At 45.9% G+C, this 22,288-nt stretch overlaps 1 protein-coding gene across 3 annotated transcripts; it reads right to left on the bottom strand.

Moving 5' to 3' along the window:
* Positions 1-1,425: 1,425 nt before the first annotated feature.
* LOC132764395 (phospholipase A and acyltransferase 3-like) lies at positions 1,426-22,187 on the bottom strand. Of its 3 annotated transcripts, none has more exons than XM_060758397.2 (5): positions 22,058-22,187; positions 13,475-13,560; positions 7,977-8,079; positions 4,176-4,444; positions 1,426-3,143 (listed from the first exon to the last, which is right to left on the bottom strand). In XM_060758397.2, exons 2-5 carry the CDS (start codon positions 13,529-13,531, stop codon positions 3,036-3,038), a joined length of 537 nt encoding a protein of 178 aa, XP_060614380.2. In that variant the 5' UTR covers positions 13,532-13,560; positions 22,058-22,187; the 3' UTR covers positions 1,426-3,035. The 3 variants fall into 3 exon arrangements, with proteins under 3 accessions (XP_060614380.2, XP_067328594.1, XP_060614381.1); XM_067472493.1 differs by lacking the exon at positions 22,058-22,187 and adding an exon at positions 16,288-16,909; XM_060758398.2 differs by lacking the exons at positions 13,475-13,560; positions 22,058-22,187 and adding an exon at positions 12,559-12,679.
* Positions 22,188-22,288: the final 101 nt, after the last annotated feature.

Here is a 22,288-nt window from a genome sequence, read left to right as displayed (position 1 = left end):
TAATAATAATAATAATCATCATCATCATCATCATCATCATCAGGTTAACCGCCAGCTGCAGTAAATCTTGCCAGTCAAAAGGTTGGCAGTTCGGAGCCCAGGTCAGGGTGAGCTCCTGGCTTTTAACCCAGCTTTTGCCTGCTTAGCAGTTCAAAAGCAAAAATGTGAGTAGATTAATAGATACTGCTTTTTTTAAAGCGGGAAGGTATTTTAAAGGCACCCGGAAAAAATGCTGGCGGTTCATCAAAAAGGAAGGCGCCCCCAGTGGTGGCAGGACTGAAGACTGACAGGTCGCAGGTTCCAATCTGGGGAGAGCGTGGGTGAGCTCCTTCTGTCAGCTCCAGCTCCCCATGCGGGGACATGAGAGAAGCCTCCCACATGAGAGAAGCCTCCCACAAGGATGGTAAAACATCAAAACATCCGGGCGTCCCCTGGGCAACGTCCTTGCAAATAGCCAATTCTCTCACACCAGAAGCGACTTGCAGTTCCTCAAGTCGCTTCTGACACACACAAAAAAAAACAGAGGGAGTTTCCGAACAAAGCTGTTTAGTAGGGAGATGGAACGACAGCACCCCCTGTGGCTGGAACTGAGCACAAGCCTCCAAGATTCCAAAGATGGCAAAAAGCCTATATATACCTCTGTTCTATGTACAATTGTCTGTCTTCTCTGTATAAATGGCATTGAATGTTTGCTGCATATGTATATTCTGTGATCCACTCTGAGACCTCTTAGGGGTGAGGGGGGATATAAATACTGTATTTAAATAGATACATAAATAAATACATATCCCCCCCCCCAAATGAAGTGCAGCTGTATTTGAATCAGATTAGCCGTATTTACCATGTACAGTAGAGTCCCGCTTATCCGACATGAACAGGCTGGCAGGACATCAGCTAAAAGAAAATGTTGGATAATACGGAGTCTCCTGTTACCTGTCCGACGCAGCTCTAGACACAGCAAACCTGTAAAGACGAAGCTTTCTGCAGGCGGAACTGATTCACGTCCTGTATGAAAGGCTTCTTTGTGTGAACTGAACTAGAGGTCCCCTTTTCCCCTCCTTAAACTAGAAAAAGGGGCAGAACTAAGGAACATAATGATAATTGATGGGTCAATGGCCCTATGATTGCAAACCAAGGGAAGCCACCTTATTGCAAAATGCATGGAACTTTGGAATACATGCAAACACTCAATAGAAAGGAAAAGAAGTTGGAGCTCCTGGTACAGCTGTACCAGCACACTACCAGCTGTTAGGAAATGTGGGAGTTGAAATCCAAAACACTTGGAGGGCTGAAGTTTGTCCATGCTTGGTCCATATTGCCATATAATCCAGTTCAAAGCAGATAATCTGGATTTAACATGGCTGTGTAGATGAGGCCCCAGGCAACTCTTGGTCGTACCTTTCGATGTGAAAAATGTAAACGGACTGAAATGTGCAGGGACTGTATTTTGAATTCACATCTGACCGGAACATCGTTTCAATACAGAAAGCTTCAAAAACATACACATTGAGGGGGGAAAAATTGACATTGCAAGCAAAAGCTTCTAGGAATGTCAGAGAAGGAGGGAAGGAAGCGGGAGAGGGAAGGAAGGACTGAAAGGAGGGGAAGAGGTGTAAATAGCAAGGAAGGAAGGAAGGAAGGAAGGAAGGAAGGAAGGAAAGAAGAAAAGTGGGAAGGGGAAGGGAAGGTGTAGGAAGGAAGGAAGGAAGGAGAAGTTGAGAAGGTATATGAAAGAAGAAAGGAAAGAAAGAAAGAAGAAAGGGAGAGGAGGATGGGAAAGAACGGAGAAAGGAAGGAAGGAAGGAAGGAAGGAAGGAAGGAAGGAAAGGTGTATGAAGGAAGGAAGGAGAAGTTGAGAAGGTATATGAAACAAGAAAGGAAGGACAGAAAGAAGAAAGGGAGAGAAGGAGGATGGGAAAGAAGGGGGAAAGGAAGGAAGGAAGGAAGGAAGACGAAAGGAGGGTAGGGAAGGTGTATGAAGGAAGTAAGGAAGGAGAAGTTGAGAAGGTATATGAAAGAAGAAAGGAAAGAAAGAAAGAAGAAAGGGAGAGGAGGATGGGAAAGAATGGAGAAAGGAAGGAAGGAAGGAAGGAAGGAAGGAAGGAAGGAAGGAAGGGTGTATGAAGGAAGGAAGGAGAAGTTGAGAAGGTATATGAAAGAAGAAAGAAAGGAAAGAAAGAATACAGAGAGAGAAGGAGGATGGGAAAGAAGGGAGAAAGGAAGGAAGGAGGAAAGGAAAGAAGAAGGGGAAGGGAAGGTGTCAAAAGGAAGGAAGGAAGAATGGAAAGGGAATTTGGGAAGTGGAAGAGAGGGGAAAAAGCGAAGGAAGAAGAGAAAGGGAGGGAAGAAAAGAAAGAAAGGAAAGGAAGTGTGGAAGTGAAGAGCGAAGGACGGAAGGAAAGAGATAGAGAGGGAAGAAAGGAGAGAAAGAGGAAGGAAAATAAAAAGGGAGGAGGAAGGAAAGAGGAAGAGAAGGAAGGAGGAGAGAAGGAAAGAAAAAAGGGAAGGGAGGAAAGACGGAGCAAAGGAAGAAGAGAGAGAAGGAGAGAAAGTGGGAGGGAAGGAAAGAAATAAAGAGAAGGAAGGATGGGAGCAAACAGCTAAGGAAGGAAGTAAACAGGTAGAGAAGGAAGAAAGGAAAGAACAAAAGGAAATGAAGGAAGGAGTGAAAGTAGGAGAGAACGAGGGAGAGAAGGTTGGCCACAGGAAAAATCTCAGCTATGAATCAGGAAGGCGGCTCAGATCTGACCTTGGCCACCTTCAGGTTCTTCTCCCAGCTTCCGTCCCTTAATCTATAGCGATCTTGGTAAACAATCTTGGTACTAGTGAGACCTAGTTCACGGGGAACGAGCCGCTCTCCCATCCACTTCATGGAGACTTTGACCAAATCAACAAGGGAAATAGTTCACCCTCAAACTAGAGAGCTAGTGGTCAGTAAATAAGAAGCTTTGGATCGTGGCCCCAAATAGAAGCCAAGTCATATCTCCAAAACAAAAGAAAAAAACTCAGAGGAGTCCAATTTCTCGGAGTCTCTGTTATTGGTTCTGTTGGTTCTTCTTCTTCTTCGCCATGGCTACACCAAGGAGTCCCAGGGCAGCAAACCCTAGACCTGCGACACCAACTCCTACCAGGGCATCCCGGACCTGTAACAGGAAGAAAGGAACAAAAACAGATGCACATGAAGGGATTTCTTTTGCATCTTTATGTAGGAACTTATCTGGTCACCATCGTCGTGATCTCCTTTCCTGGTGTTTGGGAGTCACTCTGGACCGTGCTCTGACCTACAAGAAGCACTGCCTGAACATCAAGCAAAAAGTGGGTGCTAGAAACAATATCATAGGAAAGCTGGCACAACCTGGGGATCACAACCAGACACAGTGAAGACATCTGCCCTTGTGCTATGCTACTCTGCTGTTGAGTATGCATGCCCAGTGGAACACATCTCACCACGCTAAAACAGTGGATGTGGCTTTTAATGAGACCTCTCTTTATCTCTTTTCCTGAAACCTTCTCCCTGCCCTTTCAATTTAACATTCCAGCTTTTTGATGAGGGCATTTTGGCCACCAGGGGAGCTGTCGCTTCGCCGTCCATTTGTGACACTGATGAAGTACTTCCTCATTCTTTGCATGCTTGCTGGAGATTTTTATGGCATTGTAAATTAGTTAAATCAGCCTCCCCGCATACGCGGTACCTAAATTTCCTAGTTGACAGCTGCAACTGTCTTTCGGGCTGCAAAGGTCGACAGCAAGCTACACAAATTGGTCGGAAGCTCACTCCAATGCGGGCTGGCTTCGAACTCATGACCTTTTGGTCAGTAGTGACCTTAATGCAGCTGACTCCCAGCAAGCTTTGGATAGCATAGAGAAGGGTTAACACCCCTGTGATGTTTGTATGCTGTTTGTGTCTCTGTTCAGAAGATTTCACCTCACTTTCTGTCCCTGTGATAATTGATTTTGAAAAATGCAGTTTGTTGTGTAAACAATGACTGGGGATAAAGCTTCATTGGAGACCCCTTTTCCCCATGGTAATAACTCTTTCAGGGGTGCCTTTCCTTTCCGAGGGGTAGATTTCTCTCACTCTCTGTTGTCTCAGCTCTGTTCTTAACTATGAGCCCTCTGTAAGTCGGGTGTTTGTAACTTGGGGATGGCTTGTACATATAATCCATACCACTTACTTGGTCACTCCTGGCCACCCCGTAGCGCAGCTCGTTGACAAAGTGCTCGCAGTTTTCGCTGGTGACTTTGTACTCGAGCTCCTGGCCGACCCTCTCCTCGGCCCTCTGGACGATCTTGTTGGCCGGCAGCGGGTCGTACTTGCCGTCGTGCTTGTTGTTGACCCGGTATTGGTTGTTCCCAACCACATCCCGCAGCAGCTCCTTCTTCACCCAGGCCTTATCAGTGAGGGTGGACATCAGGCTGGCACAACCCGCTCCAGCATATTCACCTTCGGGGGAGAGAAGAAGAAGAGAGCATGAGACAACAAGACTGACCAACACAGAGTGGGACACAAATGCCCTGGGAAGGGGAAACACAATATAAACAATTGCTGGGAGAGGCTGTGCTGTCATGCGTTGGGCCTATAGCAATTGGCTTTTGAACAGGACGTGCTCTTTGTGCCCAGCGGGAAGCCAGGGTGCCTCGAGTGAGAGGCCCTAAGGATTTTCCTATACAGAGTCTTTAAAAGCTTGAACGTCAAAAAAACCAAGATTATGGCAACAAGAATGATTGACAACTGGAAAATAGAGGGAGAAAATGTGGAGGCCGTGACAGACTTTGTATTTCTAGGTGCAAAGATGACTGCAGATGCAGACTGTGGCCAGGAAATCAGGAGATGCTTCCTTCTTGGGAGGAGAGCAATGTCCAGTCTCGATAAAATAGTAAAGAGTAGAGACATCAGACTGGCAACAAAGATCCATTGCCTAGTCAAAGCCATGGTATTCCCTGTAGTCACCTACGGATGTGAGAGCTGGACCTTAGGGAAGGCTGAGCGAAGGAAGAGAGATGCTTTTGAGCTGTGGTGTTGGAGGAAAGTGCTGAGAGTGCCTTGGACTGCGAGAAGATCCAACCAGTCCATCCTCCAGGAAATAAAGCCCGGCTGCTCACTGGAGGGAAGGATACTTGAGACAAAGTTGAAGTCCTTTGGCCACATCATGAGGAGACAGCAAAGCCTAGAGAAGACAATGATGCTGGGGAAAGTGGAAGGCAAAAGGAAGAGGGGCCGACCAAGGGCAAGATGGATGGATGGCATCCTTGAAGTAACTGGACTGACCTTGAGGGAGCTGGGGGTGGTAACGGCTAACAGGGAGCTCTGGCGTGGGCTGGTCCATGAGGTCACGAAGAGTTGGAGACGACTGAACGAATGAACAACAACAACAAAAAGCTTGAAAAGTTGAACAAAGTCCTTTATTATTGCTTAGGTCTTCAACAAAACAATCAAATGCTTCTCAGATCTTCAACAAGTCAAACAAATGCTTCAAGGCTTTGAATCCACTGGTGGCTTTCTTAATCTTGTCCACAAGGGACTGGCAACTGGCTTCGTGAACTTTCTTTTCTTTAAGAGGAAAACCCTTTTTTACCCCTCTTTGGGCGATCTACTTTCTAAACTTTGCTGGTGTGGGCTCTACTCCCGGCTCCAAACTGCTTCTTGGGTCCCGAGTAGACCTACCAGTCAAGGCTTTGTAGATTCTCCAGCTGGAGTCCTTTGGAACTGTTTCCCCCCTGGAATTTCATAAGAAACAAAGCTTCTCTACAGGTGGAGCTGATTCACGTCCCGTAGCTAAGATTTCAACCGTAAGACTGAGCTAAAATGGCTCCCTCTCCTCCCAGAGCCCTAAGGAAAGGGGCGGAACCAGGCCCGTAGCGAGGGGGGGGGGTTAGGGGTTCAACCCCCCCCCCCCCGAAATGTTTCAGATATTTTTTAAAAACCTGGTTTACTCATGAATTTTAACTAGTTAACCCAATCCCCATGCTAAGTCTTAGAGATGCAAAAAATCAAGAGTCCCTCCAGAACTGCAAGCACTATCTCAAGCAAATATTAGCAATTTATTCACACTGTCATTACTTGCAGCAATAGCCAATGTAGTTGTTCTGGTACAGCTCTACCAGGAGCTCCGACTTTATTTGCTTTGTATTAAATGTTTGCTTGCAGTCCTAGGTTTCAGGGATTCTGCAGATAGGTGGCTTCTTTGGTTGCAGTCATAGGGCAAGTCACCTGTCCATCATTGTTAAGTTTTGGTCCCGCCCCTTGCTCAGGGCAATTGGGAAGGGAAGGGAGCCTAGCTTATGTATAGGATATGTGCAAGCTTCCCCTGTACAAAAGCTTCAACCCTTAAGACCTTCCGGGGGAGAAAGGTCTTAAGAGTCTCCAAAGAATTTCTAGGAAAACAGCCCTAAAGACCAAAGAAATCCAGTTGGAGAACATCTACTGCCTTGCTGGTAGGTCCACTCGGCGTTTGAGATGCAGTTCGACCTGGTAGCGGAGCCCACATCAGTAAGGGTTAGATTACAGTCAACCTGGGAGAAGTTAAAACGGGGATTTTTCTTTAAAGAAGAAGTTATTGAAGACAGTTGCCTGTCCTTCGTGGGCAAGATTAGGAATTCACCAGTTGCCTAAAAGCTTGGAATCATTTGCTTAACTTTACTGAAGACAAGAGAAGTTTCTGTTTGATTGTTCATTAATAAAAGACTTTGTTGTACTTCTCAAGCCATCTAAAGCAGCGGTTCTCAACCTTCCTAATGCCGCAACCCCTTAGTACAGTTCTTCATGTTGTGGTGACCCCCAACCATAACTTTATTTTCGTTGCTACTTCATAACTGTAATTTGGCTCCTGTTATGAATTGTAATGTAAATATCTGATATGCAGGATGTATTTTCAGTCACTGGACCAAATTTGGCACAAATACCCGATACGCCCAAAATTTGAATACTAGTGGAGTTGGGGGTGATTGATTTTGTCATTTGGTAATGCTGGAGTTGCTGGGATTTGTAGTTCACCTTAAATCAAAGAGCCTTCTGAACTCCACCAATGATGAAATTGAATCAAACTTGGCACACAGAATTCCCATGACCAAGAGAAAATGCTGGGAAGGTCTGGTGGACATTGACCTTGAGTTTTTGGAGTTGTAGTTCACTTACATCCAGAGAACACTGTGGACTCAAGCAATGATGGATCTGGATCAAACTTGGCAAAAATACTCAATATGCCCAAATGTGAACACTGGTAGAGTTTGGAGAAAATAGAACTTGCCATTTGGGAGTTGTAGTTGCTGGGATTTATAGTTCACCCACAATGAAATAGCATTCTGAACCCCACCAACGATAGAATTGGGCCAAACTTTCCACACAGAACCCCCATGACCAACAGAAAATACTATGTTTTCTGGTGGTCTTTGGCGACCCCTCTGACACCCCCTTGCGACCCCCACAGGGGTCCCGACCCCCAGGTTGAGAAACGCTGATCTAAAGACTGTTTGTGGTGGAAACCTCTGAGAACTTCTCTTTAGGCCCCCTGGCTTCCTGCTGGGCAAAGGTTGCACATCCTGTTCTAAAGACAATTATTTACAGGCCCAGCACGCAACAGAATAGTAGTGAAGCAACCAAGTTGGGGGGGGGGATGTTGAATGCTCTCATTAAGGAGGCCAGACTTGGTGGAGGTGGTTGACAGGGGTGGAGCTGCAGGCTATTGAAGGCTGTTCTGCCTCCTGCTGTGCTCTTTGCTTCAGTGTGAGCTAGGAGGCAGGTTTCAACCCCCCCTGCGAAATTTTCAACCCCCCCCCCCCCCAAAATTTCAACCCCTCCCGAATTTTTTTTCTGGCTACAGCCCTGCCTAAGATCATCAGAAATATATGTTTTGTGATGGTCTTTGGTGACCCCTCTAGCACCCACGTACGACCCACCCCCCAGGTTGAGAAATGCTTTCCTCCCCCCCCCAAAAAAATTTTTTGCTGTTTAGATAGGAATTGTAGAGGCTTCTTACTTGGCGGGGCCAAATGAACCACATAGCCGTTTCCCACGTAGATGGCCCAGTGCTGGTACCCGAAGCGGAAAACCTCAATCAAGTCTCCAGGCTTAAGATCCGCCTGCAAAAGAGAGAAAACACAAGAGCATTTTCCATCTGCGTCCTTTGACTATGCAAACAGGAAAGGAAAGAAATAACACTCCAGGCCTGCACACTGTAACATCATACACAACTCTCAAAAACAAAACTGAAAGGTAGCAAACCCAGGGAGAAGGCAGACCATGGATTTCCTGAAGATCTACAACAGGGGTCCTCAAACTGTTGGAGGGCCCGATTATAATTTGAAAAAAAAAACATGAATGAATTCCTATGCACACTGCACATATATTATACACAACTAGCCGTCCCCTGCCGCTCGTTGCTGTGACCCAGTCTGGTGATCTGGAAAATAATGAGAAAGTGTTGGTTTCTAATATATGTAATTTCTTTCTGCTTGTGGGTAAACAGTATTTCTTGTTTCTTTGTCAGTGTTGACGTGGAGATTGTCTGATTTGCCTACTCTGGAACATGCAACATATTATTGTCCTTCTTTAGGGGTCCCTTTCAAATCTATGATACTATATCTCTGTGTGTGTGAATCATATCTATGGCTGGATGGCTCTTTGTCAGGAGGGCTTTGATGATGTTTTCTTGCCCTAGTGAAGGGAGTTGAACTAGGTGGCCTTAAGTATTTTCTGTTGGTCATGGGGGTTCTGTGTAGGAAGTTTGCCCCAATTCCGTCATTGGTGGGGTTCAAGGGGATCTTTGATTGTAGGTGAACTATAAATCCCAGTAACTACAACTCCCAAATGTCAATGTCTATTTCCCCCAAACTCAATCTGTGTTCATATTTGGGCAGATGGAATATCCGTACCAAGTTTGGTCCAGATCCATCATTGTTTGAGTCCAGTGCTCTCTAGATGTAGGTGAACTACAACTCCCAAACTCATGGTCAGTGCCCACCAAACCCTTCTAGTGTTTTCTGTTGGTCAGGGGAGTCCTGTGTGCCAAGTTTGGTTCAATTCCATAGTTGGTAGAGTTTAGAATGCTCTTTGATTGTAGGTGAACTATAAATCCCAGCAACTACAACTCCCAAATGACAAAATCATAATGTTTTGAGTGATGGTCACTCCTTGTGTTGTGAGATTTTTTTTTTATTTTTTTTTTTGCGCATATGGTGTGATTTTGTTCATTGGTTCTTTTTTCTTTAGGGTACTCATTATGCACAGAGCATTTATATATATATATACAATATAATACAATAATTAAAATGAAGAACAATGTTAACAAATATAAACTTATTAGTATTTCAATGGGAAGTGTGGGCCTGCTTTTGGCTGATGAGATAGGATTGTTGTTGTTGCTGTTGTTGTTGTTGTGTGCTTTCAAGTTGTTTCAGACTTAGGTTGACCCTGAGCGAGGGCCGGGTAAATGACCTTGGAGGGCCGTATCTGGCCCGCGGGCCGTAGTTTGAGGATCCCTGATCTACAATAACAACAGCCTTTGAAAAGAAAGAGCAGATTGTTTCTGGAACGGGGGGCAGTGAGCTGGAATCCTTTTGTTTCCAATTCTGCGTATAATCCTTTAAAAAAACAACAAATCTGTCTTGTGTTCATGCCTGTGTGGTTTGGCTTATTATTGTAACCATTGCTAAGTACTGCTGTTGTGTTTCGGAGAACCGGTTAATTCATTTAATAACCAAAAACACTGATAGTCAACATGGAAATGGTGAATGTATCAATGTATTGTCGAAGGCTTTCATGGCTGGAATCACTAGGTTCTTGTGGGTTTTTTTCAGGCTATAGAGCCATGTTCTAGAGGCATTTCTCCTGACGTTTCGCCTGCATCTATGGCTCCAGGCAATATGTGGAGGTTGTTCTCACCACAATTATCCTCACAATAACCCTCCAAGGTAGGTTAGACTGGCCAGTGGTCACACAATGCATTCTTTTCCAGAACGACCAGTTCCACTGTATTGTCGAAGGCTTTCATGGACAGAATCACTGGGTTGTTGTAGGTTTTTTCGGGCTATATGGCCATGTTCTAGAGGCATTTTCTCCTGACGTTTCGCCTGCATCTGTGGCAAGCATCCTCAGAGGTAGTGAGGTCTGTTGGAATTAGGACAATGGGTTTATATATCTGTGGAATGGCTGGGGTGGGGCAAGGAGCTCTTCCCTGCTGCAGTTAGGTGTGAATGTTTAGCTGATCACCTTCATTAGCATTTGAAGGCCTGCCTGAGCCTGGGAAAATCTGTTGCTGGGAGGTGTTAATCTGTGCCTGGTTTTTTCCTCTCTGTTGTTTAGCTGTTATAATTTTAGAGTTTTTTAATACTGGTAACCAGATTTTGTTCATTTTCATGGTCTCTTCCTTTCTGTTGAAATTGTCCACATGCTTGTGGATTTCAATGGCTTCTCTGTGTAGTCTGACATGGTGGTTGTTGGAGTGGTCCAGCATTTCTGTGTTCTCAAATAATATGCTGTGTCCAGGCTGGTTCATCAGGTGCTCTGCTATGGCTGACTTCTCTGGTTGAAGTAGTCTGCAGTGCCTTTCATGTTCCTTGATTCGTGTCTGGGCCACGCTGCGTTTGGTGGTCCCTATGTAAACTTGTCCACAGCTGCATGGTATACGGTAGACTCCTGCAGAAGTGAGAGGATCCCTCTTGTCCTTTGCTGAATGTAGCATTTATTGGATTTTCTTGGTGAGAGGAAAAAACCAGGCACAGATTAACACCTCCCAGCAACAGATTTTCCAAGGCTCAGGCAGGCCTTCAAATGCTAATGAAGGTGATCAGCTAAACATTCACACCTAACTGCAGCAGGGAAGAGCTCCTTGCCCCACCCCAGCCATTCCACAGATATATAAACCCATTGTCCTAATTCCAACAGACCTCACTACCTCTGAGGATGCTTGCCATAGATGCAGGCGAAACGTCAGGAGAAATGCCTCTAGAACATGGCTCTATAGCCCGAAAAAACCCACAAGAACCTGGTGAATGTATCTTTTGCATTCCAATTCTGTTTACATAGTAGAAAAGTGGAAAGAATATTGCATTATTGAAAGGGGGAAATGCGGGACATTGTATCAGGACTCTTAAGAGAGCCGTTCAGCAGTGGAACTCTCTGCCCCAGGGTGTGGTGGAGGCTCCTTCTTTGGAAGTTTTTAAACAGAGGCTGGATGGCCATCTGTCGGGGGTGATTTGAATGCAATATTCCTGCTTCTTGGCAGGGGATTAGACTGGATGGCCCATGAGGTCTCTTCCAACTCTTTGATTCTATGATTCAATTATTAAGCCTTATGACCGATGGAGTCTCCTTCTCTGGAGGCTTTCAAGCAGCGGCTGGATGGTCATCTGTTGGGAGAGCTTTGATTGTGTTTTTCCAAAAGTCAGAATGGAGTTGGACTGGATGCCCCTTCCAACTCTAGGGTTCTATAGTATTATTAACAACAACAACAACAATTTTATATAGTTAAAAATGTAATGTTTGTTTGTGGGAGAAACATAACGACTGGATGGATTGACATGAAATTTTGACACAAGACACCTAGTAGTCCAATGCGTGTCCATCACCCCTAAAGACACACAAAAAAACCCCAGCAGAATGGATTAGATGTGGCTAGCAGTATTAAAAACTCAAAAATTACAACAGCAAAACAACAGAGAGTAAACAATCAGGCACATCTAATCACCTCTCAACAAAAGATTGCCACAGGCACTGCCAGGCCATCAAATTTGATTCTATGATTCTATGAAATCCACTTGATGCACATGGACAATTGCAACAGAAGGGAGGAAACCATGAAAATGAACACAATTCGGTGGACAGCATTAAAGAACTCTAAAATCAGGACAGTAGATAAAGAGCTAAACTCAAAATACAGGGGAATTCCTGACATGAAACAATCAGGGCCAGCTAACACCTCTCAACAAAGGACACCCTGGGCAGGAAGCAGCCAGGCTTTGCAGCTGCAAGGCTATTCAATGCTATTCAAAGTGGATAGTGGAAACATTGCAGCCCCCAGTGGAGCAGTGGATTAAACCCCTGTGCCGGCAGGATTGAAGACTGACAGGTCGCAGGTTCGAATCCAGGGAGAGGCGGATGAGCTCCCTCTATCAGCTCCAGCTCCTCATACGGGGACATGAGAGAAGCCTCCCACAAGGGTGATAAAAACATCAAATCATCTGGGCGTCCTCTGGGCAACGTCCTTGCAGACAGCCAATTCTCTCACACCAGAAGCGACTTGTAGTTTCTCAAGTCGCTCCTGACACGACAAAAAAAATCACCTCTCAACAAAAGATTCCCACAGGCACTGCCAGGCCATCAATCAAGGTGGTCACTTGAAATATTCACACCTAGCTCCAACAGACAAGAGTTCTTTCTCCCACCCTGGTCATTCCACAGGTATATAAATCCCACTCAGATCTCACAACCTCTGAGGATGCTTGCTATAGATGTGGGTGAAACGTCAGGAGAGAATGCTTCTGGAACATAACCAGACAGTCTGAAAAACTGACAGCAACCCAAACTCTATCCTTTCCCCGCAATTCACAGCATTCACTTACTCCGCAGAATCCTGGCCCATGGATGCACTTTGCCATGATGGATGCACCTCAGTTCTCAGATACCCCAAAAACTAAAGGTCCAACGTCAAAGCTCTCTTTGTCCCAACGGAGAAGCAAATCGCCAAAAAGCAGGATGAAAAATGAAAGGGAAAGCCACTTCTTTGTCGCCTGTGATGTGGGTTGTGCAGCCTTTTAAGGGACTGTCTCCAAATTCCTAATTGCTTTCACAAACTGAAAGAAAACATCTAAATATGATTGCGCTCCTGTTCCAGAACAACTGGGACAAACTATAAAATAAGAGCAAAAATCCCTGGATTGAGCTAAAAGTGGGATATAAATCTCCCTCCCAACTTGTTCACAAGGAACAGTGGAACTGGTCTTGTTACAACAGCAAAACAACAGAGAGTAAACAATCAGGCACCTCTAATCACCTCTCAACAAAGGATTCCCCCAGGCACTGCCAGGCCATCAAATGCTAATCAAGGTGGTCAGTTGAAACATTCACACCTAGCTCCAACAGACAAGAGCCCCTTGTCCCACCCTGGTCATTCCACAGATATATAAACCCATTTTCCTGCTTCCAACAGACCTCACTACCTCTGAGGATGCTTGCCACAGATGCAGGCGAAACGTCAGGAGAAAATGCCTCTAGAACATGGCCATATAGCCCGAAAAAAACCTACAACAACCCAGTGATTCTGGCCATGAAAGCCTTCGACAATACAGTGGAACTGGTCGTTCTGGAAAAGAATGCATTGTGTGACCACTGGCCAGTCTAACCTACCTTGGAGGGTTATTGTGAGGATAATTGTGGTGAGAACAACCTCCACATATTGCCTGGAGCCCCATTTGAAGCAAGGCAGGAAATGAGGGCATTAAAAACTTGTAATACATGAAAACGCGCAACTAAACTTACCAGATCAGATAACTCCGAGATGGCAAATGTATGGCTGCTCTTTTTCCTGATCTCCATGCTTCCATGCGCAACAGCTGGAGCGTTACCTGAAACGAAACCAACATTTACTGTTAACCATTGCAGTGTCCGCTAAGGTCCCATGAAATCATTTTGGACTTTAGGAGAGCTGATTTCCGAAAAATGAAGGAAACACTGAGCAGCATTCTGTGGACACAGATACTAAAATACAAGGAAGTTACGGATGGATGGGAATTTCTCAAGAATGAAATACTCAAGGCGCAATTCCAAACCGTGCCAACATAGAGAAAAAATAGGACAAGTGCAAAGAAGCCAGAATGGATGTCCAAAGAACTTCTAACTGTGCTAAGAGACAAAAGAGACATGCACAAGAAGTGGAAAAAGGGAGAAATCACCAAAGAAGAATTCAAACAAATATCCAACACCTGTCATCTTCAACCTCAGCAAGATGGAGTGGGTGAGTGATTAGAGGACATCCAACCCCAAATTGGGAAACAAGTCATCCAGAAATACCTGGATTTTGAAAAATGTGGCTTGTTGTGGAAGCAAGGATTAGGGTTAAAGCTTAACTGGAGACCCCTTTTCCCCATGATGACAACTCTTCCAGGAATGGATTCCTCTCCTGAGAAGTAGATTTTCCTCACTTCCTGTTGTCTCAGCCCCGTTTATAACTGGGAGTTGTTTGTAAGTTGGATGTTTATATGTATATGAGAAACATGCTAATTTTAGTGGGTTGTAGGTTTTTTGGGCTATATGGCCATGTTCTAGAGGCATTCTCTCCTGACGTTTCGCCTGCATCTATGGCAAGCATCCTCAGAGGTTGTGAGGTTTGTTAGAAACTAAAGTGAAGTTGGATTGTTGTAGGGTTTTTTTGGGCCATGTTCTAGAGGCATTCTCTCCTGACGTTTCGCCTGCATCTATGGGAAGCATCCTCAGAGGTAGTGAGGTCCGTTGGAACTAGAAAAGTGGGTTTATATATCTGTGGAATGACCAGGTTGGGACAAAGGACTCTTGTCTGTTGAGCTAGGTGTGAATGTTTCAAGTGACCACCTTGATTAGCATATAATGGCCTGGCAGTGCCTGGAGCAATCTTTTGTTGAGAGGTGATTAGATGTCCTTGTTTGTTTTCTCTCTGTTGTTTTTAGGCTAATTTTAGTTTTGTATTAAACTGCTAGAGCAGGTCTGGGCAAACTTCGTCCCTCCAGGTGTTTTGGACTTCAACTCCCACAATTCCTAACAGCCTATCGGCTGTTAGGAATTGTGGGAGTTGAAGTCCAAAACACCTGGAGGGACGAAGTTCGCCCATGCCTGAAGCTACATATTTCCAAACTATTTAAGCAATACCCTCAAGCCCCATCTACACTACCATATGCAATCCAGATGATCTGCTTTGAACTGAATTATATGTATTTATTTATTTATTTGCTTTATTTGTATACTGCAGTTTCTCAGCCCGTAGGCGACTCAACGCGGTTAACAACAGGAGCAAAAGTTCAATGCTAACAACATACAAACTATTTAAAACAATTAACACCATAATATACTAAGTAATTACACGTCAATAAACAACTCATTGGGATCTCGTAACTAGAATCATGATCCAACTCGTCATCCGTAATTCCGTTTTCCTATATTCATTGCACTGCTTATCCAAACGGCTGTTCAAATAGCCAGGTTTTCAGTTTTCTTCGAAATATCATTAATGAGGGGGCCGATCTAATGTCCCTGGGAAGGGCGTTCCACAGCCGAGGGGCCACCACCGAGAAGGCCCTGTCCCTCATCCCCGCCAAACGTGCCTGTGATGCAGGCGGGATCGAGAGCAGGGCCTCCCCAGAAGATCTTAGAGTCCTGGTGGGTTCGTAGGCGGAGATACGTTCGGATAGGTAGCTTGGGCCAGAACCGTTTAGGGCTTTATAGGCCAACGCCAGCACTTTGAATTGAGCCCGGTAGCAAATTGGTAGCCAGTGGAGCTGGCGCAGCAGAGGAGTTGTATACTCCCTGAATGCCGCTCCTGTTAGTATCATGGCTGCCGAACGTTGAACCAATTTAAGCTTCCGAGCAGTCTTCAAAGGCGCAGGTTCGAATCCGGGGAGAGGCGGATGAGCTCCCTCTATCAGCTCCAGCTCCTCATGTGGGGACATGAGAGAAGCCTCCCACAAGGATGATAAAAACATCAAATCATCCAGGCGTCCTTGCAGACGGCCTTGCAGACGGCCAATTCTCTCACACCAGAAGCGACTTGCTCCTGACACGACAAAAAAAAAAAAAAAAACCCACGTAGAGAGCGTTGCAGTAGTCTAAACGGGATGTAACCAGAGCGTGGACTACCGTGGCCAAGTCAGACTTCCCAATGTATGAGTGCAGCTGGCGCACAAGCTTAAGCTGTGCAAATGCTCCCCTGGTCACCGCCGAAACCTGGGGTTCCAGGCTCAGCGATGAGTCCAGGATCACACCCAAGCAGCGAACCTGCGTCTTCAGGGGGAGTGCGACCCCGTCCAACACAGGCTGTAACCCTATGCCCTGTTCGGCCTTGCGACTGACCAGGAGGACCTCTGTCTTGTCTGGATTCAATTTCAATTTGTTCGCCCTCATCCAGACCGTCACAGCGGCCAAGCACCGGTTCAGGACCTCGACAACCTCCTTAGTAGCAGGTGGGAAGGAGTGACAGAGTTGGACATCATCCGCGTACAGATGAGTCTACATTGCCATATAATCCTATTCAAAGCAGATCATCTGGATTTTATATGACAGTGTAGAAAGGGGACCTGAGACAAGCCTTTGCCCCCCATCCTTACCTTTGGAGGAGGTCTGGCGAAGGGCCTTCTTGGTCCTTTTTGGCACCATAGTGCCCATCCTATGCTGGGCATTGGGGTGCAATGGGGCCCCTTTTTCCGAGGAGGGGCCCTTAGCCTTGTCTTGGTCGCCCTCCACTTGGGGGAACTTGGGGGCTGCAACATCTCCTTTGGCTTTGGCATTGCTTGCCTGGAGGAGACCTCCCAACCCGCCCGCCTTCAAGGTGCTGGTGGTCCTCCCCAGTTTTTTATCCGGTTGTGGGGCCCGGCCCCCAAAGCCCTTGAGAGTGCGCCCAAAAGAGCGGGACACCCCTTTCTCTTCCAAGGGGGCCGCTCGCCCCATTTTGGCCGACTCCCTACAGCAGCCCCTCTTCCAGACGGCGCTAAACCCCTTCTTCGGGGGTCCAGGCTCCTTCAGGGTCTCTGCCGACGGGTCTTTGAGGCTCGTCCGCCCAAGCTTCTTCCTTTCCGCGGATACCGGGACATCCTTTTTGCTCGGGGAGGCTGAGGTGGAAGCCTGGGCCTCAATTAAGCCCCTCTCCGGAGGGTCCGGCAAGGTCTTGGGGTGCTTGGAAGCCTTGTAGCGGGAGCCCTTCTCGTAGAACCACCAAAAAATGTCCGACATTGCGTTAGCCGGACTGGTTTGTTCCCCTTCCCTGGCTGGAGAGCAACTGGAGAGGCCTTGGAGGCAGGGAGCCCAAGAATTATGACAGCCTGGGCACCATGGCGACGGGCCTAGTATGTCCAGCCAGGCCTTGGCCTCAGGAGGGGACCATTACACCCAGTAACAAGACTGGGGAAAGGTTTCTGTTCCTGGTTTATATTCTGCCCTTCTCACCCCGAAGGAGACTCAGAGCGGATCACAGGACACATACACGGCAAACATTCAATGCCGTTAAACAGACAGGAAACACAACAGATAGAGATATGTCAGCATTTTCCCCCAACTTCAGCGTCCTGGAGGTTGTGCTTGATTCTGGCCACAGGGGGGTGCTGTCGCTCCATCCTCTATGATGAAGAGCCCTTGATCACAGACTTCCTCCTTCCTTTGATCACCAGCATTTTCTGGTATTTCTTCTATGGTGCCATAAAATACCTCCCCGCTTAAGCTGTTTTTGAACTGTTTAGGTGGGCAGTGAGCTGGGCTGAAGGTCGGGTGCTCACCCTGACCTGGGCTTCGAACTGCTAACCTTTCGATTGGTAAGATCTATATGACTGTGAGAGCTGTTCAGCAGTGGAACTCTCTGCCTCGGAGTGTGGTGGAGGCTCCTTCTTTGGAAGCTTTTAAACAGGGGCTGGATGGCCATCTGTCAGGGTGATTTGAATGCAATATTCCTGCTTCTTGGCAGGGGGTTGGACTGGATGACCCATGAGGTCTCTTCCAACTCTTTGATTCTATGATTCTATTGACGCTGGTGATTTACCAGCTGTGCTATTTCCTGTTTAATGGTGCCGATGCCTAATTCCTCTACTCACAGCTGTTTTTGAACTGCTTAGGTGGGTAGTGAGCTGGGCTGATGGTCGGGTGCTCACCCCGGCCTGGGCTTTGAACTGCCAACCTTTCGATTGGTAAGATCTATTGATGCTTGTGATTAACCAGCTGTACTATTTCTTGTTTAATGGTGCTGATGCCTAATTTCTCTACTCACCACTGTTTTCGAACTGCTTAGGTGGGCAGTGAGCTGGGCTGAACGTTGGGTGCTCACCTCGACCTGGGCTTCTAACAGCTAACCTTTCAATAGGTAAGATCTATTGATGTTGGTGATTAACCAGCTGTGCTATTTCCTGTTTAATGGTGCTGATACCTAATTCCTCTACTCAGCTGTTTTCAAACTGCTTAGACGGGCAGTGAGCTGGGCTGAAGGTTGGGTGCTCACCCCGGCCTGGGCTTTGAACTACCAACCTTTCAATTGATAAGATCTATTGATGCTGGTGATTAACCAGCTGCACTATTTCCTGTTTAATGGTGCTGATGCCTAATTTCTCTACTCACCACTGTTTTCGAACTGCTTAGGTGGACAGTGAGCTGGGCTGAAGGTTGGGTGCTTACCCTGACCTGGGCTTCGAACTGCTAACATTTCGATTGGTAAGATCAATTGATGCTGGTGATTAACCAGCTGGGCTGAAGGTCGGATGCTCACCCCGACCCGGACTTTGAACTGCCAACCTTTCGATAGGTGAGATTTATTGATGCTGGTGATTAACCATCTGTGCTATTTCCTGTTTAATGGTGCAGTACTTACTTTGAAAATACTGTAGTTGTTCTACTCCAGAACTTTGTTGTTTTTGTGGCTGGTACAAACTGTTGGAAATAGCAACCTTCTTCAAGCCTCCACTAGTGATTTGTTTGTATATAATTCAGATTGTTGATTGTATTGTATGTGTGTATTGGTACGCGATTTTCCTTAACTCTATGTTGTGGGAGGAGCTGCACACCATGTGATCAGATCTGGGACTATTCAGGACTCAGACTCCATTTTAGTATGCTTTCAGAAGTCAGTAGAAACAGAATGCTTTAGAGCAGTGTTTTGTCAACCTTCCTAATGCCGTGACCCCTTAATACAGTTCCTCATGTTGTGGTGACCCCCAACCATAAAATTATTATCATTGCTACTTCATAACTGTCATTTTGCTACTGTTATGAATCGTCATGTAAATATCTGATATGGAGGATGGATTTTCATTCACTGAGCCAAATTTGCCACATATACCCAATATGCCCAAATTTGTATACTGGTGGGATTCGGGGGGTGGGATTGATTTTGTCATTTGGGAGTTGTAGTTGCTGGGATTTACATCACCTACAATCAAAGAGCATTATGAACTCCACCAATGATGGAATTGAACCAAACTTGGCACACAGAACTCCCATGACCAACAGAAAATACTGGAAGGGTTTGGTGGGCATTGACTTTGAATTTCGGAGTTGCGGTTCACCTACATCCAGAGAGCACTGTGGACTCAGACAATGATGGGTCTGTACCAAACATGGCACGAACCCTCAATATGCCCAAATGTGAACTCTGGTGGAGTTTGGGGAAAATAGAAACTTGACATTTGAGATTTGCACATCTCACCACACTAAAACAGTAGATGTGGCTCTTAATGAGACATGCCGCATTATCACAGGGTGTTTGCGCCCCACACCACTGGAGAAATTACACTGCTTAGCCGGTATTGCACCACCTGACATCCGCCGGGAAGTTGCAGCCAATAGTGAAAGGACCAAGGCAGAGACATCTCCAGCTCATCCCCTGTTTGGGTATCAGCCAGCACGTCAACGACTTAAATCAAGACATCGTTTTCTTAGATCTACAGAAACACTCGCTGGAACACCTCAGCAAGCGAGAGCCCAAAAGTGGCAGGCCCAAACCCAGAACCTCAATCCATGGGTGATACCAGATGAGAGACTCCCCGCTGGGCACACAGAAGACGGAGCGACTTGGAAGGCGCTGAACAGACTGCGCTCTGACACCACGAGATGCGGAAATGGGGCCACAAAGTGAAATCCACGACGTGCGAGTGCGGAGAAGAACAAACCACTGACCACCATTCTGCAATGCACCCTGAGCCCTGCCACATGCACCATGGAGGACCTTCTTGCAGCAACACCAGAGACACTCCAAGTGGCCAGATACTGGTCAAAGGACATTTAACCAACTACCAAGTTTGCAAAATCTGTGTTTTGTTTTGTTTTTAATCTGTGTGTTTGTTTTGTTCTGTTAGAAATGTAATACAATGGTATGGTTGCTGATGACACGATAAATAAATAGTTCAAAGAGCATTCAATCAAAGAGCATTCTGAACCCCAGCAACGATGGAATTGAACCAAAGTACAGGCGGAGAGGTGCATATCAATCCAGTTACAGATAAGATTTGAAGTAGTAGATAACACAGGACAACTTTCTTATAATCAGCAGTCCAAAGTCTAAAGCATCGCTCTGTTCTAAGAGAGTCTAATGGAGTCTCTACATTTTGAAATGGAGTCTGGGATTTGAATAGTCCCAGATCTGATCACATGGTCTGCAGCCCCTCACACAACATAGAGTTATGGAAAACTCATCAATCTGAATTGTATACATAACAAATAACTAGTATAGGAGGCTTGAAGAAGGTTGCTCTTTCCAACAATATAGGCAGACCACAAGTTACAAACATCCGATTTAGCTGGAGTTACACTTTAAAAATTTACCAGTCCTGACTTACTTAGAATCATAGAATCAAAGAATTGGAAGAGACCTCCTGGGTCATCCAGTCCAACCCCATTCTGCCAAGAAGCAGGAATATTGCATTCAAATCACCCCTGACAGATGGCCACCCAGCCTCTGTTTAAAAGCTTCCAAAGAAGGAGCCTCCACCACACTCCGGGGCAGAGAGTTCCACTGCTGAACGGCTCTCACAGTCAGGAAGTTCTTCCTCATGTTTAGATGGAATCTCCTCTCTTGTAGTTTGAAGCCATTGTTCCGCGTCCTAGTCTCCAAGGAAGCAGAAAACAAGCTTGCTCCCTCCTCCCTGTGGCTTCCTCTCACATATTTATACATGGTTATCATATCTCCTCTCAGCCTTCTCTTCTTCAGGCTAAACATGCCCAGCTCCTTAAGCCGCTCCTCATAGGGCTTGTTCTCCAGAGCCTTGATCATTTTAGTCACCCTCCTCTGGACACATTCCAGCTTGTCAACATCTACCTTCAATTGTGGTTCCCAGAATTGGACACAATATTCCAGGTGTGGTCTAACCAAGGCAGAATAGAGCATGGGGAGCATGACTTCCCTAGATCTAGACACTATGCTCCTCTTGATGCAGGCCAAAATCCTATTGGCTTTTTTTGCCGCCACATCACATTGTTGGCTCATGTTTAACTTGTTGTCCACGAGGACTCCAAGATCTTTTTCACACGTCCTGCTCTCGAGCCAGGCATTGTCCCCCATTCTGTATCTTTGCATTTCGTTTTTCCTTATTATTATTATTATTATTATTATTATTATTATTATTATCTTGGAGCTCCTTAAACAGGAGGATTGACCTCTCTCTGTAATGGGCCCCAGTTAACATCCTGGCTGCTGCCCGTTGGACCAGTTGGAATTTCCGAGCCATTTTCAAGGGCAGCCCCACGTAGAGCGCATTACAGTAGTCCAATCTGGACATGACCAAGGCATGGACCACTCCGGCCAGGTCAAATTCAACTTAAGTACAACCCTATAAAACAAATATAGTTTGTAACTTGAGGCCAGCCTGTAATATAGAATGTGTTATATTTGGCATGACAACAGCATAAGTTGCTTTATCCCCTTGCGGAGAGAGAAAGCGGGGTGTAAATAAACATAATAATAACAGTGAAAAAGATCTAGGAGTATCAATAGACGCCAAGCTGAACATGAGCCGACGGTGTGATGCAGCAGCTCCAAAAGCCAATGCAATATTTGGCTGCATCAATGAGAGTCGAGCATGGGGTGTTGTTTAACACCTTTTGCAATGACTTCGAAGGCTGCCCTTGCTTTCTCCCTCTCAACCTTCCTTTGTAAAGAATTTAATTCAATTCAATGAGAACTAAAAGCAAAACATTGCTGGATTCAAGCATTTCAAGGAAGGGATTTTTGATGTGGAATAACAAAGCCAGAAACTTTTCGTTAGCAAATGCCCAATGCAAGCTGATGCAATTCTCAGGGCCTCTAACTAAACCTAAGGGTTCCCTTCCCTTTTGAAGAAAATAGACCAGCAAAGCCAGCAATATTGTTGTCAAAGGGGTTCAGTAAAGGAAGAAAAGTAAACCCACCTTTTGACAGCTCGGTGCGCCTTCTAGAGACCAAATACTACAGCAAACCTGGGTTTTTTCTGGCCGCAGCTGATCTGTAAACAGCTGACCGGTTAGATCATGCAAACTCCTCCTCCTCTTGCATGTGTCATTCAGGAGAAAGAGGAGAGCGGAGAAAGTAAAGGGGTTTCTAAAACTGGATTTCCTGCCCTCTGCCGGTGAAGCTTTGCTGTTCCTTCCACTGCTTTGTTC

Source organism: Anolis sagrei, chromosome 12 (genome assembly GCF_037176765.1).
Source record: "Anolis sagrei isolate rAnoSag1 chromosome 12, rAnoSag1.mat, whole genome shotgun sequence".
NCBI classification, from domain to species: domain Eukaryota; kingdom Metazoa; phylum Chordata; class Lepidosauria; order Squamata; family Dactyloidae; genus Anolis; species Anolis sagrei.
The sequence above is the reverse complement of the archived record's forward strand: the minus strand, read 5'-3'. Positions and strand labels throughout refer to the sequence as shown.